Source organism: Centruroides sculpturatus, unplaced genomic scaffold (genome assembly GCF_000671375.1).
Source record: "Centruroides sculpturatus isolate CEXI.00-Female unplaced genomic scaffold, Cexi_2.0 scaffold123, whole genome shotgun sequence".
Lineage (NCBI taxonomy): Eukaryota > Metazoa > Arthropoda > Arachnida > Scorpiones > Buthidae > Centruroides > Centruroides sculpturatus.
Window position 1 is genome coordinate 56,387 of NW_019384538.1, and position 24,135 is coordinate 80,521.

The 24,135-nt window shown below is 33.2% G+C and overlaps 1 protein-coding gene across 3 annotated transcripts; it reads right to left on the reverse strand.

Moving 5' to 3' along the window:
* Window positions 1-318: 318 nt before the first annotated feature.
* On the reverse strand, window positions 319-24,114 carry LOC111623298 (mediator of RNA polymerase II transcription subunit 16-like). 3 transcript variants are annotated; one of them, XM_023365819.1, is made up of 22 exons: window positions 23,939-24,114; window positions 21,411-21,557; window positions 19,423-19,528; window positions 17,631-17,723; window positions 15,347-15,481; window positions 10,862-10,967; window positions 9,399-9,482; window positions 8,345-8,425; window positions 4,168-4,254; window positions 3,966-4,069; window positions 3,217-3,359; window positions 3,078-3,142; window positions 2,882-3,010; window positions 2,170-2,265; window positions 1,976-2,087; window positions 1,762-1,901; window positions 1,484-1,680; window positions 1,300-1,414; window positions 1,007-1,093; window positions 870-935; window positions 621-810; window positions 319-554 (listed from the first exon to the last, which is right to left on the reverse strand). In XM_023365819.1, exons 1-22 carry the CDS (start codon window positions 24,004-24,006, stop codon window positions 431-433), a joined length of 2,475 nt encoding a protein of 824 aa, XP_023221587.1. In that variant the 5' UTR covers window positions 24,007-24,114; the 3' UTR covers window positions 319-430. The 3 variants fall into 3 exon arrangements, with proteins under 3 accessions (XP_023221587.1, XP_023221589.1, XP_023221588.1); XM_023365821.1 differs by having other exon boundaries at window positions 4,168-4,197; window positions 23,939-24,113; XM_023365820.1 differs by having other exon boundaries at window positions 4,168-4,239; window positions 23,939-24,113.
* Window positions 24,115-24,135: the final 21 nt, after the last annotated feature.

Genomic DNA, 24,135 nt, shown 5'->3' on the forward strand with positions numbered 1-24,135 from the left:
AAAAAAATAGCTAAAGACATAAAGAACGCCTTAAAATAAAACTCATACTCTGAATGGAGGGAATCCGATTACGTAAGCTATACGACACACCTACCTTACTTTCATTGGTCGTTACAAAGAAGTTAATTTAATATTCCTATCTCTTGACCAATGAGAGAACAGAAGCAAATTGAATACGTAATTTCCACCAATGGGATTAACTTATATGTAAATTTTATTCACGTGTTCGGTAATTTAACTTACGTCTTTTAAACCAATCGTAGTAAAGCTTTATTCATTATTAACGTATTTATTGGCTTATAAAATGCAAATTACGGCTAATTTATGTAGTTTATTAAACAAAAAAAGTACAAAGATTTGGTAAAAAAGAAAATGATTTTGTTGTGATCAGGATATTTACAATGATGAAAACAATGAGGAATGCAGTCTATCATCTGATCGACTGCACCATCCTCCACTGGCCACCACAGGGGCAGAAACGGAGCCACCTCTGGTCCCAGGCTCTGGTGGCTGCCGATCTGGCACCGGCTTTCAGCATGGAGGAGGAAGAGCACCTGAAAAGATAACTTGATTTGTAAAAAGTGCAATGGTGAGAGCATTTCTCTTGGGGAGTAACCTACCTGGTACACTGCCTGACCGTGGAGGGGTTTGCTCCCAGGCTGACGTGGCGCACAATATCCACTTTGTGATTCAAAGGTATGGTTCCTTCTACTGCGTGCACCTTACTGGTGTAACAAAGGAAATCGGGTTGATTGAAGTATTCAAACTGGAGCGGCAGGGAGTTTATAAACAGTGCGGGACTTGCAACACCTGAAGAAGTTGCAAAGTTATATTTCTGCAATTGTGCGGGGTGAAACTTAAAAGCTTACCTTGAGCATTAATTCCTACTTCGATGGTCGGAACCAGTACTTGATTGGGAAGCAAACCACATTCATCTTTGAGGTATAGAATAAATTTTGTGTAAGTTATGATCTGATTATACATTTCACCTTCAACAGTTACTCACCTAAAAGCTTCTCGTCAGGTTCACCGCCTTGGCACATGAGAGTTTTGGTCAACAGGACAAAGAGAAGAGCCAAGACATCTAAATTTTCTGAAATATAATCAATAGAGCTTAAATTAAATTAAAAACAGAGAAAGGATATTATTTTTCTTCAAGCAAGTTCTTAAAGAGCAAGAGCTTGTAGGAAGAGGACTGCAAGACCAGATAAGATTCACTTTATTCCAGGAAATTGAAGTATCAATAACATTTTTAAATCAGAAATTTTACTTGAATACAGTCTTTTATGTGTATTTTACCTGCCATTCTCGTAAACACTGGTAGACAGCTCTCGCTCAAAAAGCTCCAAATTCGAATAATGACGAGCAACTCTCGAAGCGTATTCAGCGCTTTTGGATCCGCTATGAGTCCTCCCTACATATAAAATTCTAATTAGTAGGCATATTTTGTTTTAGATTATCGAGTAACGAGCTCTCTACTCACTCCGGGGAACCTCATGTGATTATGATACTGTTGCGGCAGAGAGGAGAGAATAAACAGAGCCGTGTCCGCCACCCACTGCGTCAAATGTTGCAGGGACTGCAAAATGGGAGGTTCTACGGTGAATTCTTTTGACTCCAGATGAATTAGCACTTTATCAATATTTACAATGGTTTCTGCTCCTTTACTGTTCATAACAGCTTTAAAAACACACACAAAAAATATATAGATTTTAATGTAAGTTTAATAGATTTTTCAGTTTTATATATTAAAATCCTCACCATTAAGATTCTCAGCAGGTCCTTTGTCTTGCGTGGACAGGTCTCTGGGTCTCAGTAAACCTTTCATTGCTGTTGCTACTGCATTTAACATAATTAATGCGTGACAATCGCCGGCTTTAGCTTGTCCTGTGCTTATACACCTGTATTCGCCATCAATTTATTGGAATTTAATAAGGCTTTTGCATATTTTATACATAATATCTTGAAGCCATACCTGTAAAGAGATCCTTTGAGGGCTAAAAATCGACTATACCAATATTGTTGAATGCCCATCGGTTGTTTGTTAAATGATTCTGTGAGTTTATCGCAAATTGTTTCGATCAGTCCTGGAGAGAAAAAAATTACCAAATTATCGAGTCATTTTTAATATTAATTAATATTTTTAATGATTTTAAAATAGATAATTACCTGGTCTAAGACTTAATATAACATCCCAACAGTCAGTTCCGGTCATTAAACAATATTCTAACATTGTTATGGCATAATTTACACTCATTGGCCCACCTGTGAAAGTAATCAAATTGAAAATTAGGATTAACCTTTTCACAAACGAAGATTCTTTCAAATTATATTTCTTCCAGGTGTCAGGCAATTCCTGGAGTGATCTGATGTTAAGATAAAGTGGAAACTATTCAAAATGGCAATTATTACATCAGCAGTCTCCTGTTGCGGACAGAAATGTTTTTCTCAGTGCAATGGTATAGGAGCCAAAGAGGAGGTCTTTTGCTCATTGGTCCCACCTCTTTTCAAGGAATAAATATTCCACAAGCAAGCAAACATAGAGCAAAAGGTTTCACATTAATATTGAAATTCCATCTTAGATTTTTCTTGGTGAAACCGAGCGGTTCAAGAAGTTGTATAGGTTAAGAGGGCTTACATGTGGTCTGTTTGAAAATGCTTACCGATTGACCAGTAGTAGTGAACAATGTCATTGGTATTCAGTTGATTACTGTCTGCCCACTTTCTAAGATTGGTAAATTTGGCAGCAACTGGCAAATTACTGGAAACTTTATAGATAATGTTTCTGAATGACACCCATTCTCAATAATTGAATCAGTAAGCATTTCCAAACAGACCCATAGCAAGACTAAATTCAAGTCAAAGTTGAAATTATCATTACCTGGATCGGTTATGGGAGATAAACGATACAGAAACAGCTGTGAAAGTGAGTCGATGGCAATTAACGTGCAACCAGTCCACGTGAGTTGCATGTCGCACAAAGTAGTTCCGCCAAAGTATTGTTTTAAAGCTAAATAAATAAATTGTTACGACATATTCTTTATAAATTTAAACATGTTATCAAAACAAATACACACTGTGATCGTCTCTTCTGTGCGTTCCTGTATTAACGCTGATGCTGCAGACCAATTGCAAGGATTCTCTGAAATTATACATTTGTCGAAAAACATTGTCGTAAAAAAATTACTGTTACGTAAACTATGTAAATCGTCTTACCGATAGAAGCATTTAATTACGCAATCCTTATAGGCGACTAATATGTAGGAAGGCGGCGGACTGATGTCGTATATAGAAAGTCTAGGAGTGGCTATCCCGACTACAGAAGACAGTGCAGTTGATGAAGCATGATGCTGCCAACCCTATAATTAATAAATGAAAAAATTTATTAGCTTTTTACTATGTACTTTGTTATGTTGCTAAATATATCATAGAAGTATAACAAATATAGTAAAAAATCACTTCGGTTTGCATCCTACATAGAGATGCAACAAGCAGGCACACAAATCAAACACAGAATTTTGACCTTGCTTAGTTTGTTTACATGTGTCGAGAGAGACGCAAACAAGAAATTCAATGAACAAGGAAGAGTTTCAAATTTATTTGACAGTGTACAGTTACTTTGTAAACATGTGAAGGACATCATCTATAGATCATCCTTGTCACACGATCTTCAAAAATTAAGGCAATGATAATGCATATAGAGAAAGACTAACTAGAAAAAGTATAAATAAATTTGATTATTGATTTGCTGTGCATCATTGAACGTTTGGTTTCTAATTTCAGGTTAATAACTTAAGAATTATTGTAGTGATTGATGTATAATGCCTGGCTACAGGTTCATTGATTATTCTTTAACATATAAAAGTGTATCTTTCTTATTGAACTGCCTCATGTAACTGCATATTAGGAACTGCCCATTAATTATACCTTTATAAAGTATATATATATATATATATATTACTAACCACTGTTTTTGGTTGAATATCAGTAGCTGTGCTGTGGAACATCTTGTGAAAAGTGACAGGCTTTTCCCTCAATTCCCACAACTCGACGATACTGCCCATAGGACCTATTGAAATTTCATAATAAAATAATATAATTTATAGCTATTTTAATGTGATTTTGAATATAAAGTTTTACTCTTGCTTTATTTGAAAATATCATTACCTGACGCAGAAACCACGACTGCATCCGCTGCTTCTCTTAAAACAAATTTCAAATGCGTTACTCTAACAAATGCTGAAATATTAATAACTGTTAAATAAGGTTAAAATAAAATTTAGTCACTTATTTTTATATACGTATATATACAGGATGGCCCAAAAAGTATCTGCCAAATTTAAATGAGACCTTCTCTGCAAAAAGCGAGTGTAATTTACAGAAACTCAAGCTATTTGTTTATAACCTGTTTACATTTTAACTTTCTAAATCACTTCTTCTTCTTGGTGCCATATCAGATTCCTGACGTCGGCGACACCTGGCGTAGGTTAGTAAGTAGTTAGTAACGCGCCAAGGTGTTACTAGGGAAAGTTACTATCCAGAGTGGTTTCCCGTTGCCTGCTCTGGGGCGCAATGTTACGCGAGGGGAAAAAATGCCTAAATCACTATTCCAGAGATAATGCTATTAGTTTGCATTACGGATAGAAAAACTGACTACCCTGTACTGAAAATTCTTCACATTCGAATTAGTGTGACTTCTTTATACAGAAGTATCTTGAGAATACAAATATCAGACAAATTCAAAGACTTTGGAAGTGTTGAGTTGTCTAGCAGGCAAGAACTCTTTGCTACTGTAGTGGTTGTATTCACAACAAATGATTGAGAGTTAAATTTGAAGTTAACTAGTTACCATTTCCTTTACTTTTAGTTGACTTCTAAATCTAAAGTCTAATCTATACTAAGCATAATCAGCCAATGGTATGTTGCACACAAGTCTTCATTGTTTGCAGCTTATACATTTATACTAGATGAACTTGAGTGGATTCAAATTTCTCTGTTCATTATATGAAAGTAAGCTTATTTGAGAAAATCTTATATATATATAGTGAAAGATCTCTTAAAAATAAACAAATTCCTGAGAAAATTGATCTCTGAGATATTTAATCTTGTTTGTTCTGATATATACATATACAGTAAAAGGAATATTTAATATAATTGAAGTATACTGAGCAATTAAATCTTATTTTCGCTAAATTTTTACCTTTGAGGTAATTTACTAATTGCTCAAACAAGTATTTGTAAGCACTCCTCTCTTTATTATTTTTTATAATAATTAGGACATATAAATGTCCATTATTTACGACGAGTAGTTCGTCAGTAAAAAACTTCATATTATTCAGGTTTATATGCCCAGTTCGGCTGCTTCGGACGATGAAGTGGACAGAGTGTACACACAAATTGAAAATCATCATCATAGAAATACCACAGAAGGACATATTGATAATAATGAGAGATTTTAGTGTTAAGATAGGCAATACAAAAAATAATGATAATCTACGGTGCATTATAAGACAATCTGGACTGGGCACCAGAAATGAGAGAGGAAATAGACACCTTCAGTTGGCAATTGATAACAGTTTTTCAATAACTAACACCATATTCAAACACCATTATCGACGTCTTTCTACTTGGACCTCCCCAACGGGTGAATATAAAAACTAAATTGATTACGTGTTAATAAGAACAAGATGGAGATCAGTAAATAATGTCAGAGCAAGACCTGGAGCATTATGCAACTCTGATCATAAGCTACTAAAAGTGGAAGTAACATTAAAACTCCATACAACAAAAATATCAAAGAACAACCCAAGACTTGAGACTCCAGCTAGTTCAATCTTACAACAGACTCTCCGAAATTTAGACCCTCCATCCTTTACAAACAACCCATATGATTTATGGATACAAAACAAAAGGTTGGATTTTAACTGGAGTACAACAATGCACCACACAACATTGGCCACAGAAAAAGAAACAATGAATGACAAATAGTACCCTCGAATTAATAGATGAAAGAAAAAAATTATTAACTTCAGCAATCGTTGCATATGAAAAAGAAGAAAGAACTAGATGAAAAGATCAAAAAGGCTTGTGAGAAAGACAAAAATGATTATATCGACAGTATATACAATGAAATTGAAGTCCATGCAAATAATAATCAGACTCATGAACTATATGATAATGTTAGATATCTAGCAAGAGAGTTCAAACCACGCACACAAATAATTAAAAATGTTGAAAATGAAATCATAACTCATGCCGAAGGGATTGAGGATGTCTGGAAGAAGTATTGTGAGAAACTTTATAAAGATAGTGGAAAAACAAATGGTAATAATTAACTTCAGAATGGATGGACAGAGGAAGATGAACCATCTATTCTTAAATCAGAGGTAGAAAAAGCCATAAGTACATTAAGAAATCACAAAGCTCTGGGACCTGACAACATAACCTCCGAAATTTTAAAAGAAATGGGAGAACTGGGTGTTGACATATTTCATAAAATCTGCTCCTTAATTTGGAAATCTGAGAGATGGCCAGAGGAATGGTGTAAATCAATATTTATTCCAATTTATAAAAAAGGTGCACCAACAGACTGTAGTAACTTAGAACTATCAGCCTAATTAACCATGCCAGTAAAGTAATACTCCAAATAATTAATAACTGTTTGAAACCCTTCCTATTACCCAAAATAGCTGAAGAACAGTAAGGGTTTATCCCTGGTAAAGGAACTCATGAAGAAATCTTAAATGCTTGACAAATCACTGAAAAAACCTATGAATTTAACGTCAAAGCTTACCTTTGTTTCGTAGACTATACCAAAGCCTTTATTGTGTAAAATGGCATAAATTATGGCCCACTCTCCAGAACGTGGGAATCCCGCACCATCTTATTTTGATGATCAGAAATTTATATGAGAATAACTCTGCAAGAGTAAGAGCTAACAAACCTATGTCTAATCCATTTATATCTGAAGCTGGTGTAAGACAGGGATGTATCCTTTCCCCTTTACTCTTTAATGCTTATTCTGAAATAATTATGAGAAGGGTATTAGATAACTGGGACGGAGGCATTTCCATCAGTGGCTGTAAAGTTAACAACCTGAGATACACTGACGATATACTTATTATAGCATCCAATGAATCAGAATTTGAATATATTATGAAACATCTTGAAACTGAGAGCAGGGAATATGAATTGCTGATCAATAAAAGTAAAATGAAAGTTATAACTGATCGTTCCTAGACACAGACTAAAGAAATTGCAGCTATAAGGCGGTGAATGAATTTGTTTTCCTTGAATCACTTCTTACGAATAAAGGAGGATATGATAATGAAATTAAATGCAGAATTTGACTCGCTCGCAATGCAACCTCTAAATTATCTAGAATTTTCAAAGATGCTACAATCACTATTTTTAATAAACTAAAGCGCATATGATCACTTATTTTTCTGATTGCCACTTTGTCCTCGGAAACCCAAACCATAAATGCCACTTTGTGGAAGAAACTTGATTCCTTTAAAATATAGATATAGAGAAGATTGCTGAAAATCTCTTGCAGGAGCACCGAACAAATTGCTCCATCTTAAATCAACTGAAAATTACAACACGCCTTATCACTAAACTACCAATCCTACCTTTGCTTCTTGGGACATATTTCCAGACACAGAAGTGGATTTGAGAAACAAATACTAGAAAGGAAGATTAATGGCAAACGCCCTAGAAATAAATGTCAGATTAAGTGGGCAGACCAAGTAATAATGATTACAGGACTTACAATGTATGAAGCCATCCATATAGCACAACACTGGGAGCATTGGAAAGATACAATTAAAGCTGTCAATTCGTAATATCACCACGCCCTTTGAAAAGCATAGGACTGAGAAGAAAGTTCATCATATTTTAAATGCACATGTCATTCAAGCAATATTGCATGAGTCAAATAATGCTATAAGGTGTTCCATCCTGAACTTGCAACTGTAAAAATTCAATATTTTTTTTATTATATGCAATAGTTGTGTGTACACGAATGTCACTTGACAAGCACTATTGTTTAAATGAAATGGAGTGAAGAATTTTAGTTGCAACAGACATCGGCTGCTCATGCTTTTTGTAAATTGGGTTTAACTCTTGATCTTTGGTTGTGAATGTAAATGTAAGAGACACTCTTCAAAATGCAGTGTGTAAACTGAGGAAGGTCACTGAGGACAAAGTATTGTGGTATAATGAAGCATTAAACTGGCAAGTACTTTTTGGACCACCCTGTATATACATATATATTGTATATATTATTATGCATGTAACAATGAAGAATATATACAGGTAAATATAATGTATTTATATTGTTTACCTTGTTTATCCATAGTTGGTCCAGATGTATGACAACTTAAATAAAAACTAGAAAAAGGCTGGCAGTTGATAACACACTTTTCTGAAATTATAAAGACTAAATTTATTATATAAAATATGGAAATTTTATTATAAAATGAATAAATAATTGTTTGCATAATTAAATATCCATTTTAAGTATCCATCTTAATTACACAGACAATCTTTTAATGACAAAACCATTCTTTGCACACATGTAATGACTAGAATAGACATTAAAAGGCAGTTAACACAGCCTCAATCTCTCTTAAAGGCCGAGCAACCCCCGAAAAAGATTGAGACCGTCAGTAAAATATTGAAAATATTCTTAAAAAGATGTTGATGTAGTAAAATTTCAATTGTAAAGTCTTCATACATTCAATTGTCACCCTCTAGAATCTCCAAGTGTACAAATGAAAAATACTTTATAGTCTTCTCTGATGTACTGTACGTGATAGAAACATGTGATGATAATGCCACTTAGAAGGATATAAGTTGATAACTTCATTCTAAAGCTTTCGCTACAAGCCGCCAAGAAGAAATTTACTGTATATTTGTGCGTATAACCCACAGGTAATCTATATTTAAAAGGGAGCATGGATTATATGCCAATTTAAATTGCAATTATAGACTCGAGCCTATAAAGAAATTGTTGCTCTTACGAGCAGGATGTATGCGGTGGAGCAAGTTAAATAAAGGGTTTGTTTTCATTTTAGCAATTTTCTATGGGTTATACATACAAAAGTGCTATAATTGTTCCCTATTAAATGAACAAAAGGAAGATTTTAATGTGAAAATGAATAATACAGAATTAAAGAAAGAAATGCGCATCAGTGCTATATTAATAGCCAGAAAATTTTAATTTTAAAAGATGAGATACAAGAGTTTATTAAGTCTAAGAGGCTCAGATAGATATGAATAGTTATGAAAAGAAAACCCAATAAAGAACAAATAACATGCAGTAAAGTGTTCACAAGATAATGAAATATTGTAATTTAATACATTAGATTATTAAATAAAATCTCTCTTCTGCTCACCTTGATTTATCTTTAAAGCAACACGGTAACAATGGACCGAAGAGTGAACCTGTCCGTCGCTGGCGACGACTAAGAAGTCTCCGTCTGAAAAATAATTAAGCAAAGATGTATTATAAAATCAAAAAATTCTTAATTTGTTAAAGAATTAAAAATCTTCAAATTATATATTTAGTTTTCTGAATAAATAAATATTTAGCACAATATTGTCATTTGCTAATTATTAAAATCCTTAATAAACGTTAATGCATATTTTAGTTGTATAAAAGTAAAAAGTAACCATGTATTTTCTGTATTAAAATTGCAGAATTCCATACAGAATTTACCCACCGGTGACTGAGTAAAAAAACCACCAAACACTGTTAGATGGTCGTGGGTTTGCACCTCACCAACAGGCTGACCATGTGGAGTTTTCTGGTATTTCTTCTTGTATGTAACACCTAAATAACGGCCAGTTTCCCATAGAAAGTCCTTCCAGGAGACATCCCCGCAGATCACATATGTGTTGCGTCGATGTATACAAACAAATGTAGAAGTCTGCCAATTTTTATGCTGAATTTTCTACCATATTTTCTTGCTGTAACCCACCCTACCACATACCTTTGGAACAGCTATTGCTCTAGAGGCACAAGTTTGTAATTACAGTTTAAAATCAGTATAACCACTGTCTCGCAATACCTGCACAAATTGTCTTTTAAACACAGATAAACTGTAGATTATATGCATAAAAATATATAACTAATTGTAAAACTATTTGGAGGATTGAGGTGCCTGGCATCTAATCAAACGAATAGCCCACTATCACTACACCTATACTTCAGTGCAATTGCAATTAGTTATTGCATAGCAAAAACAGACACAGCCTGAAGCGACTTTTGTATCCACAGTAAATTATTATTATTAAATAACTTCAGCATCTCTGCATGTAGTAACAATATCAATTATTAATAAATTTATTAACTAAAATTTCCCATTGGTCAGACGAAACACGCAATACCAGACGAAGGTAACGTTCAGCCCGTAGCTATGAAGAATTCAGAATTCAGAATTCTATAATTTATTGTGGACTGTATAGAATGAGAATACATTCCCTATCCCTTGCACCTACTGTTGATCCTATTGCAAGTCAGGCTCACTTATAACGGGCATAATTGTTGCTCGTCTTATACCTAATTGTGCGAATGTGTCTCATTTGGTAGGCCAACTGGTGACTGAATGGATAACACCATCAAATGCCAGTAGCTGGCTGCAGGTTTGGACCCCACCAATGTGGAGTTTTTCAAGTTTTTTCACACATTTAATGCTTAAATAGGAGACAGTTTCTCATAGAAGTTCACTCAAAAGACACTCCCTTGGCAGATTGTCCCCGTATTACATTATCTCATCCCATTGATCAATCCATCATTCAGTATTTAATATATTTGATAGAATTGTCTAATTTGTAAACTCAAAGTAATTGTACTTACTTTTTGCATAGCACATGTCTACGACTTTTAATTTATTTCTAAACTGGCCAAGGATTTCTTTGCTCGTCGTGCAGTTGTAATCCGACTGAAGAATTATAACGCAAACCTGAAAGAAAAATTTAAATTTATCTTAAAACTTGCTTGTCGTCGGCAAATATTCCAATTAAATATTTGATTTGTCTTCAGCTTTTGATACCGCAGATTTAAAATATGGTTTGAGTTTTAAATTTGTTTCTCTGCTTACAGAATTATATAAAGAGTCTAATGTTATAATTAAATGGGGCTGTCTTTGTTCTAGGCCTTTTCTTTACTACTATAGGTGTTAGACAGGGTTGTGTTTTGAGTCCTGTTTCGTTTAGTTTATATTTAAATAATTTAATTGAACAGAATAATTCTGATTATGTGAATGGCACTAGCGTTAAAATATTGTCATATGCAGGTAATATAGTTTTGATTGCCGACTCCGTTAGAGGTTTACAAGGATTTATTAATGTTTTGGATAAATATTTATTAGAAATAATTTAATTGTTACTTCGTCTTTGTTATATGCTTCCGAGGTATGGGCTATTTTCTGCGGTTTTGGCTATTTTTATTAAAAAGTTATTTGGTTTATCTCGATGTACTCCAAGATATTTAATTTTTATGGAGTGTTCACTATTACCTTTTTCCTTTGTAGTATTAAATAAGTGTTTGAATTGGATTTTTAGAACAATGAAATTGGATGAAAAACGTTGGAGTAAAATGTGTTTATGTTATATTTTAAATAAGAAGGACTTTGTGTGGACCAAAAGTTTAAGGAATATTCATGCTAATAATGGCATTAATTTTGAACTTCAATCGGCATATTAAAGTGAGCTCTTACAATATTTGATACAAGTATTTAAATAAATCGTTTTTTTGACTGTTTTGTTTATAATAACAATTTCTCTTATAATATTAGCTCTACGATAATGCAAATTAGATGTAACGCTCTTAATTTTTTGTAGAATTATTGCAGAGATATTTGCACACATTGCCAAGGTGATCAGTTATTGGATGCATTTCACACGAAAGCTAGGTGTACTAGCTTAGAAAAACTTTGTGAAAGTATTTTTGGTGTCTCCACTATTTTGTTTGAAAAATTTTTGGATCTTATTGGTAATTTACATAATCTGATTTAATTATTTTTATTCAAAAGGTTAAACTATTATTTAGGTAATTTTATGTTGATTTATTTTGTTTCAGTGGTCATTTGAGTAGAGTGAAGTATATTCAGCATTCAATTTTGCTCAGAGGTAGTGTTAATTTTTCCTTTAAATGTGTGTTTGTGGCTAAGAAATTTTGGGAGACTATCCGCTGTTTTATGTGATAATTAACTTCTTTTTTGTTGTAAGCCTGGTACTCACATGTGGCAACGAACGACGGAAATCGTCGACGGAAACAGTCGACGATTTCCGTCGACTGTTTCCGTTTGCCGCTCTGTCGTCTTTCCGTGTCGCGTGTACTCACATGTGGAAATTACCCTACATTTGAAACGCGCCATCTGCCAGCCGTAAATATAAACAAGCTACTACAGTAGTCGAACTACTGGCCATGTGCCAGTAGTTGAAAATGGCATCTACCGGAATTGCTTTGTTATATCAATTAAACTTTTTAATTATGCGATATGCTTCTTGTCTAGTCTTGTGTATAAATATACGAGTGATAAGATGGCTTTTCTTTTTCACTAGAAAAGCCGTCTTAGCGCTCGTATATTTGTAAACTTTTTAAGTTTGCCTTCGATCTTATCGCAAATAAAAAAAACCTCAGAAACAAATAATTTGAATAGGAAAAATATTCTAAATCGTCAAAAGTTAGGAATATTGAATACTTTCGTCGCCAAATTATGCATACTTCATTCCCAATACTTTAAGCAGTAAGTAAGTCTATTTGACATTAATATTTAAATCGAATAGTAATATAGAGTATAAATGAAATATATTAGTGTATTAGTGTACAAATAAAGCGTTTTAGCTTGCCGACCGCCATAGTTCAAATGCTATCGTCCCACATGATCTTTATGACGATGTTGATAAACGGTCTTCCTATTGGTCTAACTTTTACTGTGCCGCTTTCCGTTGCGGCAAAACTTGAAAATTTTCAACTTCGTATTCCGTCAACATCGACAGCAAAAGTGACGTCATTTTGCCGTTCTGTTGACCGTTTCCGTCGTCCATTGCCGCATGTGGGTACCAGGCTTTATAGGTGGGTGTAGTCAATTTTTTAATATAATATATGTTTTTTTTATTGTTTGGATAGTTCTTCCCACAATTTTTATGTTGATATTTTGTTTAAAATATTATTACTTAGTATTGGTTTTGTATAATTTGTATTTTATTTATGTATATTCTACTTTTTTGTTCTCTGTATTAATTCATGAATTGTAATATTACTATAGTTTGTACTGTATATCTAATGATTTGTTGTATGTATTCCCCGCATCATGGGTTTTCCCAGTATGTCTGAATAAATAAATAAAAATGAATTACAATTAAATAATAAATTATATGACAAATTATTAAAAAATAAATGAAAGAATATCATGGCATTATTCCCAGATTATTGAATGACATAACATATACAAATCGGAACCACACACTGAGATGAATATAACATTAGATTCATTTAAACCTTTAACTGGTGTGTATTACAATTAAATCTTGTAAATCGATTTTGTTTTCTTAAGGCCCGGAAGGCTGCCATCTTGTATGGATAGAGATCACATGACCCAATCAGTATATAAGTGGAGATAGCACATGGTTTATGATAAACAGACATGTATATGTCTGACTCCTCAATTCTGATATCTAAGTGTAAGAAGTGGACCCTGGTGGGGCTATGTTGTTCTATTTCCAGGAACAGCCCATATAGATTATTGTTCATTGCGTTGACAAATAGGGTCAAATTCGGTGCTGTCCTCCAAGAAATGATAATGTCATCAATGTATCTCTTGTATAGGATGATGTTGTGGAGGAAGTGGGAAAGGGTATTATTGCTCTCCAGTTGCCTGACAAACAATTCACATAGATCTCCAGAAACTGGACTATCCATGGAGACTCCTTTATTCTGTGTGTATACAATGCCATCAAATTGAAATATGGAACTATAACACATCAACTGAGCCAATTCTAGTATGTGTTGGTGCATTGCTGTATTGTCCACTCTTAAAGATTAAGCACACGGCTAGATGGATACGTCTAAACAGAGTTACATCGGTCAGAGCAGACAAAGCCAATGTCTTGGTGCTTATGAAACACAAAACGTATGGAAGAAGACTACGCGAATGGATTCAGAACTTACCATCTCTTTCTGACAAACTCTCTCAATATGGACAACTATTTGATCAAATATATAGAATTTGACTTCACAGACTTTTCATCAAACTTGGCAAAATACCAAGGATTGTGTAAGTCTTTCACTTTCAATAAACAGTTTTATTCAATGACAAGCCTACCTTTGTACCAAACACACAAAGCAACAGCAAAATCCTGTGCCAGCCTACATAAAGTCTCTTTCCATTGTAATTTCTGCCTTTTTAGCAGACATTTCAATATCAAGCCATGACAAAAATCATGCAGACCTCATATATACATATGGCAACTGTCTTATTTCATTTCTAATTCTGTTTCATCTCATTCTAAAAACAAATATACCAAATTTAGTCCAACAATACAGCCAGATGATTCTTAACAAGCTACAGTACGAATAATTATTAAGATGCCAAGTGATTTAATATGGTTGAATGGTTGAAATTTCTGAACCCAAGTACAAGTCATCATAGTACTTAATGATATCAGACTACAACCATTAGCGTATGGAATATTTGCAGGGTAGCAAGTCCACGGACATTGGCAGTTGTTTACGTCCCCACCTGGAAATATTGCATTCATTTCTCGTGTATTTACCACAGTATAATCTGTCATGTATTTTAGCCTATCTCATACATTTTGTAGATGACTATAAAATCTTTAGATACAACAAACAATTGGTATTATGCTTTCCGCTGTTTGCCTGTAAGGTTGAGAGTCGACAGTGTTTGAGACAAGTATAATTTACATTAAACTTCACTACATTATGTTACATTAGCTGAAAATCTATATTTATCAGTACTTGTTTCTAGCAGATAAAAAGCTCCATAATCCCCAAGTGGTACGAATGGAAGTAAAGAAAACATCTGTGGTATTACCAGTTCCAATTTTTAAACTTGTGTTTTTAATAGGATATTGTTTTCTTTGTTTTTAAGAGAAGTTTTAATTTTGATGGCCAAGTATCCTACAATGAAAGGTTGGTCGTCAAAAGTTTCTATTCTGCATCATAGAAAGTGAATGAATAGTGGTTCCTTTTTCAACAGTATGTGCCTTCAATTTAATTTTTAAGTGTAATTTATATAATAATTTAGTTTTATATCCATTACATATTATATTGATACATAATCATTGTATGTATCATTAAAATTAAAATACTTACTAAACCAGAACTGCTAACGGCAATGCAACCATCAGAAGGCCTCCCTCCGAACTGTCTTACCGAAGGGCCAAATTTTACGTGAGTGTATTTTTCAAGATATAAAGAACTGTCTTTTTTCTCCATGTTCAAACCGATCTGTAAATAAATAATAAAACGATAAGTCTTTCATTCCAGTTAACTTTCTCCTTGGTATTTTAATGAGACTATAAATGCAGATTAAAAACATACAGATGCAACACAGGCGAATTCTATTTCCTGCTAGCAAAATTTTTAACAAACACAATTAATTTTATCATGTTGAAGCTCCTCTTTAGCTATTCTTAATCTTTATTTTAGAATAGAAATTTTAAAAACTATCTTTTTGTATGTTTATCTAATGAAAACTTTTTAAATACCTGCTAATATAATATAAAAAATCCTATATAATAATTGTATAAACTGCATGAACTGCACATTGTTGTCTATGTAACATGAGTTTAAAAGTCTACCATATACTTAAAAAGTCATTGTTAACAAGTGAAATGCACAGACAGCAGCATATCTGGCTAAACAGGCTGTGTTCTTGGACTAATCAAAATTTAGTCTGCACAGATGATGGAAACCCTATATCAGAAATTGATGCAGAAAGTAACATTCTGAGTCATATGGTGTGGGATAATTTGCAGCAAAGATGGCATCAGATTTTGCTTTATAAAATGGTCTGTGAATGCAGAATGCTATAAAATCATTTTACGTGAGTCGTCAAAAAGTTCCTGGAGTTGTGGTCTGGCACTATAATGGTTAAATATGTGGAAATGCTTAACTACTCATCTTTAAAAGTAGGACCCTTTAGCACACACATATACATTTGCCTGATTGATCTTGCCATTGTTGAAAGCACCATTAGAAAGCTTCTTTTAGAATATTCAGGAGTTTGGTTGTTTGCAATGAATTTGATATCCTCCATGGTTGCAAAAAGCATCCCCTCAAGACCCATTTTCAGTATAGGGAACAGCTAAAAGTTGCTCGGAGCAAGATCTGGTAAGAATGAGTGGTAGGGCAATGACAAAAAAATCTTTTGTCAGCGAGGAATTGCTACACAACAAGCAAAGAGTGACTTGGTGTGTTATCATGATAAAACCACCCTGCCTGCCACTTGTACTGTTTCCTCCAAACTGTATTTTGCAATCTACGCAAAACTTGCTTTTAGAAATGCCCAATAACACTCTGTCCAGGTTGAAAATGGGTCTCAAGGAGACATGTTTTGTACCCATGGAGGACATCAAGTCAAATGCGACAGCCAAACTCCTGAATATTCCACAAGAAACCTTCCAATAGTGCTTCCAATAATAGCAGGATTGATGGAGCAAGTGTGTGTACACTGAAAGATTCTACTTTTAAGATAAACGGGTAAGCATTTACATATGTCCTACCATTACAGTGCTATACTATAATTCCAGAAACTTTTTGACTGCCCATGCATATAACAAGTTAATTCCAGCAATCAAGGAACAATTTTTGTGACATGACATCCTGAATCTTCAAAGACAAGTCTGTGCCACATAACTACACAATACAATGTGTCCTTTCTCTACAGTTTGTTAGCATTACTACCACTTAAATTGACACAAAAATTGCTGTTAAAGTAAAAAAAGTTCCTTTAACACCTGAGAATTAAGCAGATCAAAATAAAACAGTGTCTATCTCAATCCTATTGAGAACTGCCAATACATTATGAACTCAAAAACTTCAGAGAAGAGGCCTGAAAATAAACAGCAACTGCAGGAGTGTATTAAGCATTTGGTATAGAATACTCAAAGAAATTCATTCCCTTTATGCCAAAGTGCCACATACAAAGCCATTATTATAGCTTGAGGTGGTCTGCAAATTATTAGGATCCTACTCGACATAACAATAACTGTTTGTGTTATGTTTTTGAGCCTACTTATGCTGTGAACACTTTTTCCTTCCATAACTAAATGTCATGTGCTTGCAACGGTGCTCATTAACACTATTGGTGAGACTGTAATGTAAAATAACACTTACCTAAGTTTAATATAGGTTATATGAAATAAATTTCATTGTTTCTTCTTGGTATTACATACATTATGATTACATACAGCTTAAATATGCTACTTTGAGCATCTGTTGAATGCTTTTTGGTACATAATAAGCCTATACAAAAACTGTATGCAATTTTGTGACTGTTACTATATATTCTAACTCTCAATTAAACTTTGAATCTGTTTTAAACCAAGATGAATCCAAATTCAAGTATTATAATTAAATAACGGACAAATAATACCTTTCTTCCATTGTGAAACCATGCACAAGACAGAATATGTTCTCCTCGAAAGCTAGCACTTGAAATCTGGGTCCAATCGTTCAATAGGAAATCCTAAAAATTTAAAAGTACAATAATTAGTTAACTAATTTATGTAGCATTATATATAAATATTGGCTATTGGAATTGCAATAGAAACATATTCTTGATTATACACTTAATTTCATATCAATAATGTGCTGACAGCATGTGATTAATTAGTATAATATAACCATAATTGACTTTAAGACTGCTAAATTTACAACTCATGCTTTTAAATTTTCCATGTTAAGTGTATAAAATGATATATTTTTGCAGTATTATATATTTAATGTCATAATTTCCAGGAATGTAACCTCAATTAAAATAATTACAATTATTATATTTGATAATCAAAATCATTTGTATATGTTATTTCTGCCTTTTGTGTGTTACACCTGTTGTTTCCTAGCTTCAATTTCAGTTTGTTTACTGTTAAATATTTAAAAAAAGCCGGTAAGAGCTCATGCTTGACTTTCTAGCATTCAAATGGTAGGTTAAGGGACCATTAAAAAGTCATTTTGATATTAACGATTAATAATTAGACAATCTGGTGATTTAGTTTTATGTTACGTATTGAAATGTTTATTATAGTTAACGATAGCTCAATTTTAATTTCCTGGCTAAAATAAAGTACGATAATAAGTCAAATTTTGACCCTCCAGTTTCTTGACGTTTTGTCACTCCACGTGCCTAAAAATGTACAAAAAGCTGTTAAGTTTTGCATGCATGTCAGCATCTATTTTGCATTATACCTAAGGACTGGATAAACCACATATTTTGAAACTTGGCATGGTTATTTCTATACATGGGGCATTGATGCTATTAAAGTTTTGTGATTATATGTTGAAGGGGTGGAGAGATAAAGGGAGGTGCATGTATTCAAAGTTAGACTTAATAAAAATTTTATTATTAGTATTTGCAATTTTTAAAAATACTCAGAAAGATATTTTTGTATCTAAAAACTGGTTTACATGATATGACTACCATTGACGTTTTGTTAAATGAAATCCATAATACATACAGATTTGTCTTGTTCGAACAAATTTGTAACTTATTGGTGAGCTTAGCTCGATAAGTTGCAACCATGTTGCAGAATATCTAATCTGTCAGATTTATCACTCGTTGTTGCATTGTCGAAACAACCGACAAAGAGATCAGAATTGCATTCTTTTCACTTTAGTGAGAAACAAATGCTACCATACATGTGCAGAACAACTTGTAAGTTGTGCAGCGCATTGCGTAAGCATCTGAATTGTTGTCAAAGGGCATGAGAAAATGTCAGTAATAATTGAATTGCATAAACCAGCCTTAACTGTCAAAAATATAATACAAACTCGAAAATTCCGCTTGTTACTCTAACATACACAGTTTTCAGTTTACTCAACTTAACAGCTTATTTTTTGAATACGATGCTGAGTTTACAATTCATTGATATGTGATTTTTATGTTCCCCAAACTACTCTCTTCTAGTGACATTTGGCTTCTGTTCAGTTTTCGCACCCTCTATTCCCTGTTGTTCCCTACCCTTTGCATTCTCTTATTTTCATGAGATGCTGTATTCATGTATTCAGTACAAGCATGCATTACATTTGACAGCAAACAACTTTTTGTTTTCAGATTTTGAAAATCAATATGTATATTATATTTAAATAAAAGTGGTGTATAATTTTCGTTCTCTGTAATGTACTTCTAATGCTCTTTATTAATAATAAATCTTAAAAATATTCCTTACCTTCATGGCCCAAATCAGTATATTTCCAACGGTGTCGGCTATGAGTAGTTTGTTTCCGCTTACGTCCCATTCGACGCACGTAATAATTTCGTTATGGCTCAAAACTCTGAAAATATGCATTAAACAAACATTAAAAAATATAGACTACTAGTTATATAAGCTATATGTAATGCAATTGTAACATAATGATAAGTATTTATGTACCTAAACATAGAAAAGTTACAGTTGACTATGAAATTTTGTCTCCATTATAATCTTAAGGGACCTTTGTTGTATATGTGGTTAGTGCTTAAATGGAACATCATTAAGAAACACATACCCATTACATTCATTTTAAGTTCTATTCAAAATAAAGTAAACTTTCATAATATTTTTAACGACTCTTAAAGTCTTGCCGAGAATGGTTCTTGTCAGATTACCAAAGTTAAGCAGTCGGAGAGCTAGACAGCATTCGAAAATGATATTAAATCACTGTGCCATTGTCTTAATGTGATAAATGTTTTCGGTAAGTCTATCCCAGCTTGAAGTCACTATTCTTCTCTTCTCTTGGCATTGTTTTCTTTGTTAAAATAACTTCAGAGTGATCTGAAGGGTAATCCTTATAAAACCAAACTCAATGTGTTGGTTATAATTTACAAACAAATTAATGTAAAATGTTCAAATTTGTAGTATGTTAATTATCTTGATTATCTCTACCCTCTGAGAAACACACTTCGATGACATGATTGCCAAAATACCAGCTGTGTCATTTCTGTGGTCATTGTGATCACCCAATCTTACAGATCCAACCAACTACTTATGAAGTTATCTTAAGAAGTTTTCTGTAATGAGCCCTACCCTCTTCAGCAACCAAAGAAGACCGCCGCCACAGAAATTCAAATCACCGACGGAGCGACATTGAAAAGTGTTAAGGAAAACATAATATGCTAACTCAGAATCAAAATGTGCATCTTAGTATTTAATTTATGTATAATTTTACCATATTTCCTTGCCTTTAATGGCCATTATATTCAAATAAAAAACTTAAAAGTTTAAAAGGCTGAAGGGCAATTTAACACAAAATTTCATATTTATTGAAAAGAATATATTTACCATATTTTCCATAGTGTAGCTTTTCAACAACAGCATAAACACTAATAATTACCAAACATTATACAGATAATATAATAACAAACATACCGGTACCTAATTTCAACCTAATTCAATACTGTAATTTGAATCACCGAATATACCAACTGACTTGTCGATGTTGACTTCGGTCTCACGAGTGGGAGAGATTATACTCCATATAGCTGCAGTCGTTTCTTCAGAGCTTTAGGGCACTGTCATATTACACATTTTTAGGAGCGAAGTCATCCTCTATACAGACAGTTCTTTCTGCAAATCCCATTTCTTCTTGAAATAAGATCAAGCAGTATCATCATTGATCTCTTTCCAAACCTCAACATCCACTCTAGACCTACAGATTTTTGTTTGCCATCACACTATTAGAAATCCCCTCTTCCCATTCCAGAAGCAATCTTTCAGACATTTGTTTAGGTGACTAGAGGCAGGAAAATTGGGGTTATACCTTTAGGAATATACATTGCTAGTTTCACCATGGATATGAGATTTGATGGTGTCCATTAAAAATATATATTTCAGATGAAATATGGTATTTTATCACAATCACCTGCACCTTTTCCCATATTCTTCAAGAAAGATTTTAGATGTTATCATCCGAAATGTACCACCAGATGTACCAAATTTTTATTCGAATATAATAGCTGGCTGATATGTTCAAATAAAATCTCGACGTGTCTTACTTATAACAGACAGCTGTTAAAGGTACGCAAATACATACGAACCATTGATTAATTTTAACATTATAAGCAAATTATTAATTGAATTGTCAATAATTAATCAGTCAATCATTAAACTATAATCTATGAATTAGCAGTCTTAAAACTTTAAATTTACTTATGAATAAATGAATAAATGTAAAATACTTGTGGGCTTCCCAGGGCACGTTCAAGTCCGCAACGTATACAAATGTACGAGTCATTTTTCCAATCGAATCTTGAAGGTCCGTGTTTGTGGTAAAGGCAATTGTATTGCGACTGGATACGGATATAACGACGGCTCCGTCAGTTAACCTGTTGGTCAAAAAATGTTAATTAAATATAAAAGTAATCAATGTTTTGCTGTAAATAAGAAAAAATGCAGTCTCCATATACATGCATGTTTCTGAGCCAAATAATTCAGTTACAAGACAATTTGGGACTAGTTTAAGTTACAAAGAAAAGATATATTTCTAGACCAGTGGTTCTCAAAGTTATCAATACTGCACTTCGAAAAATTACTACGTGCCTGCAAGCTACCTGATGTATGCTTACAATCCATATATCATAAGCATACATCAGGTTTATACTTTACGACTTTAAGAACCACAGTTCTAGTTAGAGTTTATAAAAAATTAATTCATTCAAACGTCCAATTAAAGTGGCATTTAAGTAATTGAAACAATTTAATCTTAATTAATCATTTGGTTTGTGTGGTTATTTCATTCAGTCATTTTGTTGCAATGTTTCTTAAGTGATGCAACAAAGCACGACGATATATGTGAGAATGGAAAGCAGCACACGAAGCAACGTCTGGGAGAATAACCCACCAATATCAATTTTTCTGCTTTGTATATTGTGTTTTAACATGTCAAACTTTCCCACTAATGAAAAATATTCTCTACCAAACAGAATGATAAATTTCTCCAGATATGAAGAGAGACTTAAAAACAAAAAGCATAAATGTGTTCTATATTCTTACAATTATTAAAATTTGTACTAGTTTATCTAAAATCATATGACTTGTATTTGTTTACATTTCAAAGTTTAAGTACTTATCAGTTAAATTTCAGATGTGAATGAGGTGGTTGGGATCTTATCAGAGCTGTAGACCATGCTTACAGGAGCAAAAAATTCAAAGGAATTGACAGTTTATAAGTGATTCTTCACAAGATACAGACCTTTGAGGGCCTTCAAAATGGATTAAAATTTGAAGTGAAAAAATTCCAAACTATCTGAAAAGAATGCAAAAAACTATTTTCTACTTCACTAGAGATGGTTAAAAGCTCATAAAACACAAGAAACGCCACTGCATGGTCTACTTTCGAGAAGCAATCAAAGTCAAGCCAAGCATTACAAATATTTTGGTTAAAATATTTCACAAATGTTCACAATTAGAGATACAGTTCCTTTGACTTTTTCAGTCGTCTAGGGCAGAAGTACCCAACCTTTCTTACCTCAAGAACCATTTAAACTCACAATTTTGAATCATGTGAACCACTAACTATCACAAATTTTTAAAAATGATATAAATGTTGATAGAATAATGATCATAAAAGTTCCATTTTATGTTTTCATTATGGAATTCACTTGTTTCATTATAAGAAATTAGTGTGAAGTTTGTTGCTGCTTGTTTCATGTTTACAGATTCTTGACTTTTTCCCACAAACGATGACAATCGCCCTCACAACATTATTTATTGATGTATTGGCATTGCTAACAGTTGTTTGTATTTGGTTTTAGATTCAAATAAAAAACAACCGAGCATTTTGCATAACCTTGAGTTGACGATTGTCCAAATTTTGGTGCCTGCTAGTCCAGGGGTCTAAAATTTGGGGGTCGAAACTCTTCATTCAGAACTGCAATTTTGTCCTTACATTTGTCTTTGTCACGTGATACGGAGTGCTTCTGTCATGTATGTTAGTTGGCAGAAAATTTATAAGTACGATTGTATTTACTCCGCGAACAAAATGCTCAGAAAATGGCAAAATGGAGAGTGCACGCTATACATTATTGCAAAATTCTCTCTTAATACTTAGTTTTTCATCTCGGTTTATCGGATATTTTAATAATGTTTCTATTTATCATTTATAGCTTTTAAATACTTTAGTCACAGTTAAACAAACTTCTTTACCATCAACTGTAAGCTTGACTTAAACCACAGGGGTTACCATCTTTAATCTTTTTTTTATTTGATCCAAATGATCCTACCCACCACTTGGATTAGTTCAATCACAATCCAGATGATTTTAGTTACTATTTGTATAAGCAAATAGAGCTTGATCAGATTGCCATAGTTTGTATACACGATTCGAACGATCAGAGTAAACTCAGATCAGTTTGATTCCAAAAGTATATGCACCCAAGACTTGTCTGCATGCATTTTGTGTCTGTCTGTCTGTATGCCTGTATTCTTGTCTTTGTGTAGAATTTGCTACCTCTCCCAGTTAGAGAATATCCTGACAGATTTTAAGCAAAAAAATTCAGCAGACATTACTTTTAGGTTACTTTATACATGGATATGTCCACAGATAATTCACTTAAAAGTAATCTCTCCCACAATTTCTAATGCACTTCATCAATGCTATAGTAGTGACAGGCAAAGGTAACTTTCAGTCAAATACCTACATACATACACACACACAAATTACCTAAACGTATTGAATCATATATTTACATTAAAAGTTAAAATTTACCATTCAGCATTCGTAGGAACCGTCGTAGGCGGGCAATTACGTCTAGAAACGGTGTAAATATGATCCATTTTGCTTAAAAACAAGCGCGAGTATCACTTCAACGACACTGCTATGACTCACAATGCAACAGACATGGAAGCCGCCATTACTATAAATTATATTAATATTTAAACTTAACTGATATTCCGACGTTTCTT